Raw genomic sequence first — 17,595 nt, forward strand, 5'->3', positions numbered from 1 at the left:
ATAGATAAGTGAGATCCGGCTTCAAAAATGTGCATAAATATCACTTAAGTGGTCATATCTCGAGACAGGGTTGCCAGGTCTTCAATGTTTTGGACTCATTAGAAAGGCCTTTTGATTACCTAACCAACGATGGGTCGGATGATAGATCCGGACATAGTTTTCATATAGATAAGTGAGATCCGGCTTCAAAAAAGTGCATAAATATCACTTAAGTGGTCATATCTCGAGACAGGGTTGCCAGATCTTCAATGTTTTGGACTCATCAGAAAGGCCTTTTGATTACCTAACCAACGATGGGTCGGATGATAGATCCGGACATAGTTTTCATATAGATAAGTGAGACCCGGCTTCAAAAATGTGCATAAATATCACTTTAGTGGTCATATCTCGAGACAGGGTTGCCAGATCTTCAATGTTTTGTACTCATTGGAAAGGTCTTTTCATTACCTAACCAACGATGGGTCGGATGATAGATCCGGACATAGTTTTCATATAGATAAGTGAGATCCGGCTTCAAAAAAGTGCATAAATATCACTTAAGTGGTCATATCTCGAGACAGGGTTGCCAGGTCTTCAATGTTTTGGACTCATTAGAAAGGCCTTTTGATTACCTAACCAACGATGGGTCGGATGATAGATCCGGACATAGTTTTCATATAGATAAGTGAGATCCGGCTTCAAAAAAGTGCATAAATATCACTTAAGTGGTCATATCTCGAGACAGGGTTGCCAGGTCTTCAATGTTTTGGACTCATTAGAAAGGCCTTTTGATTACCTAACCAACGATGAGTCGGATGATAGATCCGGACATAGTTTTCATATAGATAAGTGAGATCCGGCTTCAAAATAGTGCATAAATATCACTTAAGTGGTCATATCTCGAGACAGGGTTGCCAGATCTTCAATGTTTTGGACTCATTAGAAAGGCCTTTTGATTACCTAACCAACGATGGGTCGGATGATAGATCCGGACATAGTTTTCATATAGATAAGTGAGATCCGGCTTCAAAAAAGTGCATAAATATCACTTTAGTGGTCATATCTCGAGACAGGGTTGCCAGATCTTCAATGTTTTGGACTCATTAGAAAGGCCTTTTGATTACCTAACCAACGATGGGTCGGATGATAGATCCGGACATAGTTTTCATATAGATAAGTGAGATCCGGCTTCAAAAAAGTGCATAAATATCACTTAAGTGGTCATATCTCGAGACAGGGTTGCCAGGTCTTCAATGTTTTGGACTCATTAGAAAGGCCTTTTGATTACCTAACCAACGATGGGTCGGATGATAGATCCGGACATAGTTTTCATATAGATAAGTGAGATCCGGCTTCAAAAAAGTGCATAAATATCACTTAAGTGGTCATATCTCGAGACAGGGTTGCCAGATCTTCAATGTTTTGGACTCATTAGAAAGGCCTTTTGATTACCTAACCAACGATGGGTCGGATGATAGATCCGGACATAGTTTTCATATAACTAAGTGAGATCCGGCATCAAAATTCCAGCACCCGATTCGCAACTCTGACACTTTTTTATACGTAACTTTTGAACTACTAATCGGATCTTCAAACAATTTAATAGTGCAGTATGGGGCACCAAACCGGATCGAATGCAACTTGTTTGACTCAAATCGGATCAGCCAGTGCCGAGAAAACTTGGCAAGAATTTCGAGCACCAAGGGGAATACGCACACACATACACACACACACACAGACATTTGTTCAGTTTTCGATTCTGAGTCGATAGGTATACATGAATATAGGTCTATGAGCTGTTTTTCAAAAGTTCATTTTTCGAGCAGGATTATAGCCTTACCTCAGTGAGGAAGGCAAAACGGACCTCGGTTTCGTAATCAGGGACAAAAGTTACCCCTTAGGACAAAGTTTCACGCAAATCGAAGAGAAGTCGGGGCCACTTTTCCCGATTTCGTGTGAGTTGGTAGAGTTTACCCATGAATATTCATCAGGTTCACATTTTTACACATTTTTTATGTAATATTACACAAATAAAGAGATACTATTAAACCTACCAAATTTTTAACATTCCAAAATTAAACTTTTTTTTCTGTGTAATCAAAGCATCGGATAATCGAATCACTAAGCCAAACTACGCTATAACGATTTAGAATTTTTAAATCTAAGATGGCGGCCAAAATGACGATGATGAAATATTGAAAAACATGCATTTTGTAATTTATTAGGCAATTTACTATTTAAATTTGACTAAAATGGGGTTGCAGTACTGGAATTTGATGTCATTAGAAAACTAAGGGTTGTTTGGGTGACACTTAATAACTTCAATTATTTTCATTGTGTCTTTATATTTGAGTGGTTTAACAAGAAACGATAAAATCAATCTTCAATGTTATAGGATAGTTTCGCTATTCTTAAAATAAAAATCTTTTTTTTTAATTTGAATATTAAATTTCCGATTTCAATATGCAATACAAAATTTTTGCAAACATTTTTCATATATTAAATTGTTTTTAATAATTCTCATAAAGGGCATAGTTCTGAAATACATCATATTGAAACGAATATCTTCTCTCTCCTTGATCTCCTATGCCCATTTTTATTCCACTGCCACCTGTCTAAACACTTCTCCTTTTCCCTACTACACCTCCATTCACAATCGCGCGAACACTAATACGAAGATTGCCGTTTGACAGGTTCAGTCCACCTTGCTGACCACCGGCACACGTCACTCGTTGCGGCTTGTTATCGACGACACATAAAAACAACCCCATCGTCTTCACCGCCCAGGGAGAGAGGGGCAAGGAGGTTGTCAAGAAACCGCATGCACCAAACACCTTCCCCACACCCTCCCCTGCTCCTCACCCGTCTAATGTCTCAGGTGATTTCACCAATGTTTTGCGGGTGAGGGGAGGAGTAGGAGCAGGGAGGACAACACGAGGTGCCTTATGTACTTTGCGCTCTCCCTCTCTCTCTCGGGAAAAGCATGTTTAATTGCATACACTCGCTCTCGCGAGGAAAGTTTCCCGCACGCGAGAGAGCGTGGAAAACGTGCGAGAGAGAACCGTACCGGCTCTCTCTCGCGGGAAAACTGTGTGCGTTTTTTTAGGACGATAGTCACATGTTCACCGCTGGCTTGCTTTGGTGTGCGGTTCTTCTTGACGTTTCGAAGTCGTTCCCGCTCTCTCGCGCACAAACAGCTGTGTAGAGTTATGCTCGCGCGAGAGCATAACACTGGAGACTTTGCTCGTTGCTCCGTTTAGGATAACGCTGCGGGACGCGTTTGACGCTCACGCGCTCTCTCTCGCAGGAAGACCCGTTTAACGGATTAGATGAGAATCTCTGCCTGATAACGAGACCTGGCGGTCGGTCCGACGAAACGGTTACACGGCACGGATTCCTGGCCTGTCCTGAAGCCGTCGCCGCCGCCGCCACCGCGCGAAAAGAGGTCATTGCATTTCCATTGATCGATTTATGAGCGCTGGCCGTTACTGACAGTTGCGCCACGCGATGGGGGCAAAGGGTTTCGTTCTGGGGAGGTGGATGGTGGTGATGATTGACCACCACCCACTGAGTCATTCAAGGGTTGGTGTTTTCGTTGTAAGTGATAGCCGAGACGACACGGTGGAGGGGATGAAGTTTTACGATGCGCCAGGCGGTTGTTTGGTTGATGTATGTAATAAGTGATTGGAAGTCTTTGGGGGATCGTCGCCTTAATTGCCTTTTAATGTGTCTATCTATTAGCGGTGGGGGTGGCCAGACTGCTTCCAATATGAAATGATGTGACTTCCTGAAAGCTGCTCCATTTTTTTTTTCTTTCAGGTTGTAAATTTTTATGGCAGAACTGCAGGCGCTGCCTGCAGTCAGTGTCAATTTTTGCATAAACGATTTACTGCCTAATCGATTTATGGCCTGATAGAACTGCAAACAAAAAGCTGTTTATTGCAGAACCATTTAATTGACGTGGTTGTCTGCTGCAGGCCGCGGCTTCGAAATGGACGTTAATATGAGCAATGCTAATGGTGACAGTGATGATATGAAGAATGGCAACCATAAATCAATTATCCTTGTTCTGCGAAGTGTGAGGCCGGGATGTTGGTGTTTTTGTTATGCGATTTAATCGTGACCGAACGGGGAGCGGTTTCCTTTTGTTTGATTGAATTCAAATTCGGGCAAGTGTTATTGGCAGTTTTGTTAAATGGAATAATATGGCTTTATCGATTTGTGAAATGTGTTAACTGGGGTTCTGAGAAGATATGTTTTCATTAAAGCAATAGTTTTCATTGAATCGATCAGCACATTGTATGTGCTTAGGTGAACAGTCCAAACTCGCTTATCCAAAGGCCTTGGGAAAATTTACTTTGGATAATGGATTCTTCGAATAATCGAATCAGGGAAAAATCGTTGTCTTACCTTTGAAAGTCGAGCTTAAGTATGGTCCATGAACTACTCTAATGTGATAATTATTTTTTAAGTCAAAGATGACGGTCAAAATGGCGGTGATGAAACACAACAAAAAGGCATTTGGTAATTTAGTAGGCAATCAAATATTCAAATTATACTGAAACAAGGTGACAAAACTCAAATTTCATGTTAAAATTGAGAAAATAAAAAAAGGAAAAATGTTTTTTAATCATGATTCAGTTATTCGAAGTCTCAAACAAACTTTCAGTTAGTGGAACATCGGATAATCGAGGCTTCATATAATTGAGTCTTGGATGCACTTTATTCAGAGTAATTCCCTACAAATTCGACAGAATTTGTGTATTTTTATTTGTTTGGCTCAAACTTTGTGGGACCTTCATATGACCGGTGCAAATCAACATATAATAGTGGCAGCTCATTCAAAAATGGAACTTAAATATTTGAATATCTGTATATTTCGAAGAAATCACCTGATCGATTTGGTGTCTTAAGCAAAGCTGTTACACGGTCAAAACAATTTAGTCGAGTTAAATTTAAATTAAATCTATTTCTCAAAATCCATAGTTTTTAATGTTTGAAAAGGCGCCAAAACCAAAAAAGGCTTAACTCTTCCATATTCGATCTCGTGAAACTCAGAAATGTTTAATTAAAACGGAACATTTATTCGAGGTTTTAATTTAAATTTATAAATTACAATCATTATGGTAGCAGAAGTCTATTACTTGTGTCATACACAGAAAAAAAAATCATGGTAATATACATCTGGGAAGGGGTACATCTTTTATGTCAGAAAAAGGTGGAAATGTGTAATTTTACCACTTTTCTGATGTAATGTCACTTTTTCAGTCTAAATTGAGGTAAAATTACATCATAAACGAGGTAATATTCAACCTTCCAAAATTACAGCTTCCAAATTTACATTATTTTTTTTTCTGTGTATCTATTCCCAAGAAACACAATCCACTAAAAACTTCTTTCCCAAAAGCAGCAAACAACAAAAGTGTTTGACCTATGGCCAACAATGACGTGCAGCAGCTTGTCGTGCCATAAACAATCCAGCAGCTTGGGTTCAACTCCAACCGTCAGCGGCGCTTTTTTTGCACCACCAAACACTGCACTTCTTCCCCCCTTCTCGAAAGTCCAGGGCAACCGGAGACTTGGCTGATTGCCGTTTAAAATTAATGTCCTAGGTCAGTGTTTGCTACAACGGTACAAACACACATGCACACAAGCGCACAAACACATGATATATTACGCCTGGTGCATCGTCATGGTGCCAAGCAATGGCAATCGGAGTGGCGGCGGCGACGGCGTCCACCATCAGGACGTGAATCCCATTTCCGGTTGGGAAACCCGAACTAATGTCCCACGATGGAAGATAATGAAAATTTTATTTCCGATTTTTATTATCGCTTTTCCGGCGTAGGTTTCCTGGCCCAGGTCGTCTCTGCTAGCGGGATTGTCCGCAATCAAGCAACGGTTTGGTGTGGGAGTTCCTAAGGTACCACCCGGACCATAAAGTCCGATCGATTTTTCTTAACAACCGCCAGCATGCAAAGGGGCTTGGAATTTTCTGCGATTACGACGGCGACTCTTCTGAGGAACCCCGCCGGTGTGTGGCCAAGTCCTTCAGCCAGATTGCGGCACGGTCTAATTTTACGAGTCGAGCAAGTTTTTTTTTATTATTATAGTCATAATTACAACTGCTGCTGTTGCCATGAAGAAATGTCCGCTTTTTTGTTGCTTTATGGCAATGAAATTTGTACTTGGAAGCGATGCGAGATGCACTTGCAGTGAAGATTTACATGTTTTTTTTTGTTACAAGGAAGTCCTGCCGTGTGAACGCCACACTCCGGGAGTCGGGGAGGTTCGTTGGGCTGACCAAATTTCCAGAAGGAAAAAAGGTCACACCGGTAATGGTGTACGAAACTTTGATTTACGATTTTGCCGGCTGTAAATCTGCTTCCGGATTGATGCAAAGATTACGTCGTCGTGCAGATATGGAAATGACTGTGTTCATAGGTTTAGCCCAGTTTTGGAAGTTTCGGGAGCCCCCATAAGTCATTCGCCAGTGGCAAGCGATGAATGAATATTTATAATTATGATTCCATAAACCATTCCGAAGGGAAAAACGTCTCCTTTCAACAATTCTTTGGTTGACGGTTTCAACACAGTCAGTCGGTCTTAGCTGGAAAAAGGACACAAACAGATGTAGAATCTAGAATGGTTCAGTCCAGAAGAGGGGGAAAGAACGCTCCGTTGCTACGTAACTGGCGCTTAATAAACAGTTTTAGTGTCGGCCACGTGCTAGCATTTTGTATCGGCAGAACTAAAAGATGGAGACGTGGACTAGAGTTTGTTTGTTACGGGCTTTGCCGCTGATCTGTTGACCACACTGGATTTTTAAAAAGTTCATCTCAAATATTCGAAAAATGCCCTTTTCATATTTTAGTTGAAAAAACTGTAAGCATTAATAAAACATAGATAATTGCTACAATGCGGTTTACAGTTATTTTGTTTAAAAAGAAAAAAACATTCCAATTACATATAAAACGATAGAAAGCCTGATGTAATCGATGAGTTTGTCAATATTGCTTGTTTGTATCATGGTTTGGAACAACAGTTTAACAGCCTTGCAATCGATTCGTTGCTGGGAGTAAGGTTATGGAAAAACCCCAGAACATCATACGAAATGAAACAAACACTTTCAGACTCTGTTACACGGAGAATGAAATTTGGACGCAGGAGCCATGTGTTTAAATTTATGGTACCTTAATAATAGGACAATGCAATTTGATCACCTTACTCGTGGTTAGAGGGTAACGAATCGAGAGTTTAATTTGACCATTTTCCGGGAATTCCCGGGACCCGGGAGTTTTTTTAGTATGCCAATAGTGCAAATAATTTAAACAGAACATTTTAAATTCGCACAGAGTGATTTTCACAAAAGTTGCGCAAGCTTGTTGCAAGAACTTGTTATTAGAATTTTGTAAAGTAAAAAAATAGCAAATTTATAATTTGCAATATGATATATAACGACTCAAAACAACAATTTGAACTTGTTTTTTTCCACTTCAAGGTCAACTGAAATATTCGTTGAAGAAATATTTACATTTATCAGGAAAACCCGAATGTTCACAATTGGTGGACCTTAACAAAGATTAGGGCAATCTTTACAGATTAATAGAGTTTTTTTTTCCAAAATATAATCTGGTAGATTACTTAATGCCATCAAAAAAGGATATTTCCGTGAAACAGCGAAATTAACATACTTAGAATTTATAAAAAAAACTAGATTATGAGGATAGCTATGCTCTAGAGAGGATATGGAAATTGAACTTTTTGTAAAGGGGTTTCACTCTTAGAAATAATAAATGAAAGTAATTAAAAAAATCTCGGATTTTTGGGTTATAACTTGTATGCTTTAAGATAAATTTTTAGATCCACATTTTTTGAGCTTCTCTCAATTATAGTTATTGGAATTTTCGACAAGTTAACATCCAATGTTCTAAACCATTTCGAATTTTTCAAATGTTTTTCTGATTAGTTTATTAAATTTTGCTTCGATATTTATAAGTAATTTCCCGGGACTCTCGACCAAATTTCCCGGGAATCGAGAGGCCCAAAAATGGTCGATTTCCCGGGAATTTTTTCCCGGGATTTCCCGCTCGTCACCCTCTACTCGTGGTTCCGATTTTCATGAACGGCTGTTCACAGTTTTGGGAACTAATTTTTCACCGTGTTTCAACTTGTTGAACAATGTTTATCACAGAGAAATTTAACTTGTTACTTTGGCAAATTTAAATGGCTTTTGCCTTCCTCACTGGCTGTAGTCCTGCTCTGAAAATAATTGTTTCACAGAAAGCTTGTAGACCACCCTTCATGTGTACACTCAAACCCCGATAGTTTGGCACCACCTGTTGTTAAACGAACGGGGTCACTTTTTAGTTGACACCCCTTTTACACGGAAATCACACACACTACCAAACGTTTGTTTCGATTGTGTGCGTGAGCGCCATGTAAAAAGTGACAGTTCGTCACTTTTTAGTTTGACTTTGACCAACCAACCGGGTACATTAGCATTAGCATTAGCATTTGGAGGACGCCCCACCACCGGAAGGCTCCACAACGCTTATCCCTCTGTTTGGTCTGGTTGTGTTAGACCCTCATCCGGAACAATAATCCAACACGGGAGATACCATGTCTTCATCTTTTGATGAGTGTGTAATACAACCCAGGGCATAAGGGGGTCCAGGCCGGGTCCAAGCTATCCTCAGGGATATGAAGGATCGTTAGTAAACACCTATCTAAAGTGCGCAAGGACCCCTACGTCACCTTAGTGGTATAGATGTTTGTAGGGAGGTTTTGGACTAAATGTTAGTAGGAGAGGTAGAACCCTAGGATACACCTCGAAAGGCGTTGTGGGTTAGTTGTAACAGTATTCCTAATTCCAGTTTAGGCTCACCAAGTCACCATGGCCTAGTGGTTAGCATTTTTGCTTACCAATCCAAAGGACGGGGGTTCGAACCCCGCCTTCAGCGACTTTGATTTTTCGTATTCAGCATTTCAAGTATTTCTATGTCCTTAACTTTCTCGATGGGAGCAGATGGGAATCGAACCCAGAACCATTCGCTTACAAAGCAAACACTGTAACCATTCAGCCACAGCTGCTCCACCAACCAACCGGGTACAAACTAAAAAAGTGTCAAACGAAAAAGTGACCAACCACCGGGGGTTGAGTGTATTCCTATCGACTTAGAAGCGAGAACTGGACAAATGACTGTCTGTCTGTGTGTTTATGTGTGTACCAATAATGTCACTGAGTTTTCTTAGCACAGGCTAAACCGATTTAAACCATTTTTTTTTGTCCCATACATCGCTATTTAATTGTTTCGATAAAAGGTTCAAAATTCATGTATAAACAATTTAAATGTATTTTTACATGTAACTGGAAACTAGAAAAATTGCCAGAAATCGAAACTGATATCAGCATAATATAACAAACAGTTGAATAAGAAAACGAAAGCTCTTCAAAACGAGTCTAAAATTTTGATTATCTTGCAACCCTGCCTCGTGTTATGACCACTTAAGTAATGTTCATGTATTTTTTTTGAAACCGGATCTCACATATCTGTATGAAAATTATGTCCAGATCAAATATCCAACCTTTTCTTGCATGGGTTATCAAAAAACCTTCCAAGCGAGTGTAAAATTTTGAAGATCTGGCAACCCTGCCTTGATTTATGATCACTTAAGTGATATTTATAAACTTTTTCGAAGTTGGTTTTCATTTAACTAGGTATTCGAAAGACCTTTCAAACAAGTCTGAAATTGTGAGTACCTGAAAACCATTTCTCAAGTTATAACCACTTAAGTGATATTTATGTACTTTTTGAACCTGGATCTCAATAATCTGATTGAAAACTATATGTCCAGGTCAATCATCCGACCTATCGTTGGATGTGTATTCGAAAGACCTTTCAGACGAGTCTAAAACTATGAAGATCTGCAAAACCTTTTTTTTAAGAATTATCAGGGGTTACATTGAGTCTAGTGTGGTGAGATTGGGTCATATAAAAATGCATAAATTTGTATGACCTAATCTCATCTCTGCAGACCCAATGTCATCCGTGATGACGGTATGTTTATTGACAGTTCTTTTTATAAATTTTAATCGATTTGCATTGAAATCGCAATATTCACGATATTGATTACGTGTCATTTCGTCAAATTTAATATTCAGCATTTTCAACCACGACTCATCAATTTTAATCAAACGCTACCCATTTCATCTCACACCCCTCCGAATCCACCGTGAAATGTGATACCACCCCCATCTCTCCCGTAGCCGGAAGGCCGCCCTCCCCTTCCCCAAAACAACATTCCCGCCCCACCAACATTCCACAAGGACAGCAGCAGCGGAGGAGGGGCCTCGACTAAGTGATTCTCATAGCGATGACACTGCTGGCGGGTAAACAATAACCACGCCACGTTGATAGTGTGTCTGTTCCGGGATACGGTCTAGACCGCAGCGTGCCCGGGACCATGTCTAGACAATGTCCTGATGAGGTTCCCCCTCCCACCCCCACGTGGTCCGCGAATGTCAATCATTAACGCCACGTGGTTCCGGGGAAGGAGGGTCTGACCTTCAAGAGTTGCTTCTCCCGAAAAAAATAAGGCGTGTGAAATGTGGCGCGGCCAGTGCCGACGACTCCCGCGGGGGAACGATCCTGATCGGAATGATGAATGAGTCCAGCTCCCCGCCTCGCGGCGGGAGAACGCGACTAATTTGTCAAATTGTCCGTGTGGGAATTGGTCGCGGCACGTTTTTGTCTGTCTGTGCAGATATTGGCATTTCCATGTCCTCCTGGGGTGGTCAGGCTGGGAAGGGCCTGCGCTTGGATTAGGATGAGGGCATTTGCTGGCATGCCAAAGTCGGCAGATGAGATTGACTTTGACGGAGGGGAGTCGATTAGCTGGCGGATTTTTTTCCGGATTATTGTTGAGGGAAAATACAAATCACTTGTTTGATGGAATAGTGGTCAGTATTATACAATGTCTACTTTAAAAAGAGTTTGACTATTTGTTTAGAAGATTTTATACATTTTCGTTAAACTGTGTTGATTGATAGTTGTTCAAATGTTCTTTTAAACTGCTAGTCTAAAAGTTTTGTAAATTATAGTAGTATTGCTTTGCTAAACCGTATTTCAACTATTCTGTTAAACAAAAGTTACAATGTTCTGTTGAACGGTTATTCTACTGTTTCTATTGAACTGTAGTTCAACTGTCTTGGTCAACAATTGATAATTCAACTGCTTTGTTGGACTTAAGCTCAACTCTTCATTTGAGCAACAGAACAGTTGTTTAAATGTTTGATTGAACTGTTGTTGAACTGAATTAATGAACTATTATTAAACTGGTCTGTTAAACTATTGTTCAACTTTTTTATTGAACGGTTGTTCAACTGTTCTGTTGAACAGCGAACTCAACTGTTCTTTTGAACAACATAACAGCAGTTTATCTGTTTGATTGAACAGTTGTTCAACTGTCTATTTGAACTGTAGTTCAACTGTTCTGTTGAACGGCTGTTCAACAGTTTTGTTGAACAGTGAATTACTGGTTTGTTGAACAGTAGTTCAACAGCAATTCATTTTTGTCATCTTAGTTATTTATGTTATTTTAGTAATTTCTGTTTTTTTTGTACTTTTTGTAATTTCTGTATTTTTTTTAAATTTCTGTATTTTTTTGTACTTTGGTAAGTTTTGTATTTTTTGTAATTTTTGTAATTTTTGTAATTTTTGTAATTTTTGTAATTTTTGTAATTTTTGTAATTTTTGTAATTTTTGTAATTTTTGTAATTTTTGTAATTTTTGTAATTTTTGTAATTTTGTAATTTTGTAATTTTGTAATTTTGTAATTTTGTAATTTTGTAATTTTGTAATTTTTGTAATTTTGTAATTTTGTAATTTTGTAATTTTTGTAATTTTGTAATTTTGTAATTTTGTAATTTTGTAATTTTTGTAATTTTAGTAATTTTTGTAATTTTTGTAATTTTGTAATTTTGTAATTTTGTAATTTTGTAATTTTGTAATTTTGTAATTTTGTAATTTTTGTAATTTTGTAATTTTGTAATTTTTGTAATTTTGTAATTTTTGTAATTTTTGTAATTTTGTATTTTTGTAATTTTTGTAATTTTGTAATTTTGTAATTTTTGTAATTTTTGTAATTTTGTAATTTTTGTAATTTTGTAATTTTGTAATTTTTGTAATTTTGTAATTTTGTAATTTTGTAATTTTGTAATTTTGTAATTTTGTAATTTTTGTAATTTTGTAATTTTGTAATTTTGTAATTTTGTAATTTTTGTAATTTTTGTAATTTTTGTAATTTTTGTAATTTTTGTAATTTTTGTAATTTTTGTAATTTTGTAATTTTTGTAATTTTTGTAATTTTGTAATTTTGTAATTTTGTAATTTTGTAATTTTTGTAATTTTGTAATTTTTGTAATTTTTGTAATTTTGTAATTTTTGTAATTTTGTAATTTTGTAATTTTGTAATTTTGTAATTTTGTAATTTTGTAATTTTGTAATTTTTGTAATTTTTGTAATTTTGTAATTTTTGTAATTTTTGTAATTTTTGTAATTTTTGTAATTTTTGTAATTTTTGTAATTTTTGTAATTTTTGTAATTTTTGTAATTTTTGTAATTTTTGTAATTTTTGTAATTTTTGTAATTTTTGTAATTTTTGTAATTTGTTGTCATTTGTTGTCATTTGTTGTCATTTGTTGTCATTTGTTGTCATTTGTTGTCATTTGTTGTCATTTGTTGTCATTTGTTGTCATTTGTTGTCATTTGTTGTCATTTGTTGTCATTTGTTGTCATTTGTTGTCATTTGTTGTCATTTGTTGTCATTTGTTGTCATTTGTTGTCATTTGTTGTCATTTGTTGTCATTTGTTGTCATTTGTTGTCATTTGTTGTCATTTGTTGTCATTTGTTGTCATTTGTTGTCATTTGTTGTCATTTGTTGTCATTTGTTGTCATTTGTTGTCATTTGTTGTCATTTGTTGTCATTTGTTGTCATTTGTTGTCATTTGTTGTCATTTGTTGTCATTTGTTGTCATTTGTTGTCATTTGTTGTCATTTGTTGTCATTTGTTGTCAAATGTTGTCTACTGTTGTGTCAAAATATATCTCAAATTTTTTTAATGTTTTGTAGAGCAATTGTTCAAATATACTTTTTGAACATAAGATGCTTTTTTGATCTGTAGTTCAAATGTTAAGTTTAACAGATGTTCATTTAAATTAGTTACAAAAATGTTCAGCTTGTCAGCTTTCAAACACTTTTCCCTGGAAATTCCAATTCCATTTCCCATGTCCCAACAACCCATCAAAGTATGAGTTTCTCAGCAAAAAAAGAAAGCTCGCCTCGAGCATTTCATCAATCTTGATTTGTTTGGCCATTAGTGGTCGCTTATCCACTTATGTGTGGAGTCAAGACGACAGTGTCCCCGCATGATGCAGAGATGTGTGGTTCAGGATATTTACATCGGTACTAATTGATGTATGCGTTCGTCATTAGGAGGTGGACCGGGGGGTGAGGACAACTAATTGACGAGTTTGTCTTGTTGTGGGGAGACATTTGGAGAGTGGAGAGTGATTAGCCCGACTTGGTCTGACTCGAATCCGCAAAGTTACGGGGAGTGTTTCGTGCGCTATAAATCTAGATTAAGTATAGAACCTGTCCAGGGTGGTTGCAACCGAACGTCATCGCGTGGCGTGACATAGCTATCGAATCGGGCAAAAGGAAGTTGTTTAGATAAAACTGATTCTAACCTGACAAATGATATACCCTTTGATGTTGATACTCGTCGGTGACTGTAACCCCTTGGTATTGGGATAAATTTGTGTGTAAACTTAGCGCGTCGAGCAGGTCGATGCCGGGGTCCAATGCGCCACCTGGAGAAAAAATGAGAAAAAAAAACAATTAATACAAGTGCCAACAAAAAAAAACAACCGACAATCTACCGAGTATTCAAGATAACAAGAGGACTTGATTTGCGAGACTCGTAGTTGACTTGTCCTGACTTGCGGCATTTGACGCGCTGGCGCCACGAGCGTTGACATCGCGTGGCAAACTCCACGATCTTTACCGTTTCATACCGCGGTCTACAGGATAGGCCTGCTCGCCGAAGAGCGAGGTAGAGTTGTTGCCGTTGGCGTCGTTGACGCCACCTTCAAAGCACCCGCAAAGACATGTAATAAATTATTTTTACACATGTACTTTTGCCGCTTCTGTCTCGGATATGTCTTCGAGCGAAGAATCTTCCCCGGCAAAGTCCCATCGGAGATCGGCCAAACGACGACGTCAACGATTGAAATAAATTAAAACGATTATTGTTTTTTGGAACACCGCGCGCCGCCGAATTTGGCGCCAACACACGACACGGTGGAGGACAGGTTGTTCGGAACGTTTTGTTCCAACTTTTTTTTTGAAAAGCAATTTCGAATAAAGTAAGAGCGAGGAGTTGGCGGCGCAGCCCATTGATCGGTGATTTATGGGTTCGGGATTTGCGGCAGTTTTGTGGAGTCTGGTCACGTCTCTAATGGCCAAATGAGGCGCAGATTATCGATTCCCGTAAGGCAGACAGGAGCAGAAGGAGGTGGATCGGGATGAAAAGGGGACTTTAATTTGGATAGCTTCTGATTTGATGACCCGCTAGTTTTACGACTGGACGTGAGTGGAATGGGCTGGAAGAGTTGGACACTTGTTATATTTTGCAATAAATGGGATAAAAGAGGCATTTAATGGGAAACGGCGGCAATTTGAGTAGTTTTGATGTTATTAGTAATTTGAATTTAAGAAACCATATGATTTTTTTTATTTTCTTCACCTTTTCCAATATCACTATAAAGTAACATTTGAAAGGAATCCAATCATAATTTATTATTTTTGGAAGGTATTCGAAAGATCTTTTTTTAGAAAAGATATTGAAGTTTAGCTTTATTTCTAAGTATTAACACTTGAATCAAATTTATAAAACATCGATAATTTATTTAAAAGTGATTCCCTGAACCATCTTGTTGCAAATCGTTGGAAATTTTTCAAAGACTCATACTATTAATATCTATCAACCCATGATACAATATAATAGAACTACTTTTGATAAATTTGAAAAAATGCCTGCTGAGTAGGGTGACAAGGAAAAAATTGGAATATCTTTAGAGAAACCCCCTGGTTCGATTCTTCGAAATCGTTTGAGGTATTATACGTTATAAAAAGGGACATTTTTTATCGTTGAAGTTTGTATGAAAAAAAACCGCAAAACTGTATGGGGAAAAACAAAAAAAAAAACAAAATTCCTCCAAGTTATAAACAAATTAAAGAAGACGCCTTTGTATGAAAAGATTTTTTTCACAAACTTTAACGATCTATACACAGCAAAAAATCCGATGGTAAAATCGCATGCAAAAGCATGCACATCACCTTCGTCAAAATAAACACTTAATATTACACACTGCATGTAAAATTATTGCAAACACAAAAAAAAGTTGCAACCGACGGGATTCAAACCCAGCACCAATGGTAAGGACTGGCGCCTTAGCCCGCTCGGCCATCAGACCGATGTAAAGCTGTAAGGATAAACGCATATATGAGCTTGACATTTCGGTCAAGTAGGTTTCTCATACTGATGGGCTACATATTTCAGTGTGTAAAATCACATAAAATTGTATAAAATAATGCAATATTTATTTTACACCCAGGCCTTCTACACGCAGCTGGATTACTACTTTTTTAGCTGTGTAGCTACCCTTAAACCTTAACCGATTTTGTTCAAAATTTTCACAGTTTCTTTTTTTTGCCTAAGGAATCGAATCAGGGGGTATCCTTAAGGTCGTTAAAACGGTAGAAAAGGAATAGAAGAAAACATAGTTTTGATTGAGAAATTTAAAAAGAAATCCTTGAATAAATTTCAATTTTTTTATAATAAAGAATATCACAAAATCCTTTAGGAATGGTCCCCATTTGTTTCAAAATTGACCAATTATAGGTTTTTACATTTTCTGCATTTTTCTAATTGGTTTATTTTTTTTGCTATTCTGTCGTGAAAACTTCTTTCTCTTCCTGTCATTATCGAACGACGAAACTACCTTTCTCTACTAAAAATAACAGAATGACAATTTAATTCCTTTCAAAACCAGTGCTGAAAAATTCTACTATTCAGTTGAACTTTTCAGCACTAATGTCAAAATGTTTTTTTTTATTTTTTTTTTTGTTTTGAACGGTGAATTTACTTAACACATGGATGTTTGACACAAAATTCCATTCAAAAGGCGTTTCTCGGAATTGCAAAAAAAGTTGTATATTTAAATTTACGATTCGTTCTGAGAAAATCTTTTTTCGCAAATTGTTGCATAAACTACTATTTCAATTTAATTTTCTATTTTAGGAAAAAATATGCATTCTTATTTTATGGGTAAATCATTTTTTGAAGAAGAAGTATGCGTTCTTTAAACAACAAGCAGATCTTCAAAAAATAGCTACGTTTGCAAAAATATTTCGTAAATATGTGGATTTTGTATAGATTATACCAGAATTTCAAACGAAATATATTTTTCTAAAATTATTATTTTAATTATAAAGATTTATATGAGTTTTTGCTCTTTAGTAGTGTGCTACTAGCTTTTGCATGTCAAGTTTTGTATGTGTTGTTTTTGTGTAAAATCTAAAGTAGCTTTGCGCTGTTCTGATTGAACATTGAGATTGTTTCAAAAACGTTTTTTTGTGACTTTTTTTTTAAAAATATGTTTGCAATACAATATTAAGAATCAAGCGTACCAAGATTTTCTATACACCTTAGCCATAATTGACAGCTCATATCACTTTTTTTGTGTGTTTTTGAATATCCCTGACTGGTTTCAAAAACACCGTAAAAGCAAAAAAAAGTTTTTTTTTATTATTCTAGAATTATACAATTTTTCACTTAATGCCGTTGCAGGTGCTTTATAAAATTTGTAATTTTATAAAAAAAATTGCAAGCAAAAAATTGTGATTTTTTAAAAATAATTATTTAAATTAATAGCAAATCATTGAGAAAGGGCTTTTTTTTCTATTTTAAAATTGTTTTTTTTTCATATTTTGTTCAAACTCAGAAATGATGTTAGTAAAAAAAACAATTCCAGATTCAAACAATTTTCATGCTTACTGCAAAACTTTATTTTCAGAAGGTTTTAATAGTTTTTAGACTCAATTAATTGATTCGTTGGTACGTTTTGAAACCAGATTATGTTGTTAAAGCGTTGTCAAACCATTAAAGTCCATGAAACTTAAAATTTACTTGTATCAATTTGCAACAAGAAATTGCACAATCCACGTCGATTCTCCGCTTATCAAACGTGACATTGTTGGCACAACAGGGCTGTCCCGGGCGGCATTGCCCACTAACCCAGTCCGTTCCAGAGACCTACTGTCCACTCCGCAATATTGCAATATTTATTACCTGCCACGACGGCAACACTTGGCCACACACTGGCTGTCAGCGGCACGCAATTGCATAGGAGGAGGCTCCACCACCACCAGCAGTAGGGGGTGGAATGCCACCCACGTCCACGCGGACATTTCCGTGGCGCTAGTGTGCGCGGCCAATTGTCACCAACAGCAGCAGCACACTATCTTGTATTTTAATTGAACCTGTCAGAT

At 37.1% G+C, this 17,595-nt stretch overlaps 1 protein-coding gene across 3 annotated transcripts in view; it reads right to left on the bottom strand.

Moving 5' to 3' along the window:
• LOC6045583 (protein NEL) overlaps positions 1–17,595 on the bottom strand; it is a 165,868-nt gene that overhangs the window by 51,464 nt on the left and 96,809 nt on the right. For all 3 annotated transcript variants that reach the window (XM_038258211.1, XM_038258213.1, XM_038258212.1), the window contains exon 2: positions 13,731–13,853. In XM_038258211.1, the coding sequence (XP_038114139.1) occupies positions 13,731–13,853 (123 nt within the window). The remainder of the gene's footprint in view (positions 1–13,730; positions 13,854–17,595) is intronic.

This window comes from Culex quinquefasciatus, chromosome 2 (assembly GCF_015732765.1).
Source record: "Culex quinquefasciatus strain JHB chromosome 2, VPISU_Cqui_1.0_pri_paternal, whole genome shotgun sequence".
Classification (NCBI taxonomy): Eukaryota; Metazoa; Arthropoda; class Insecta; order Diptera; family Culicidae; genus Culex; species Culex quinquefasciatus.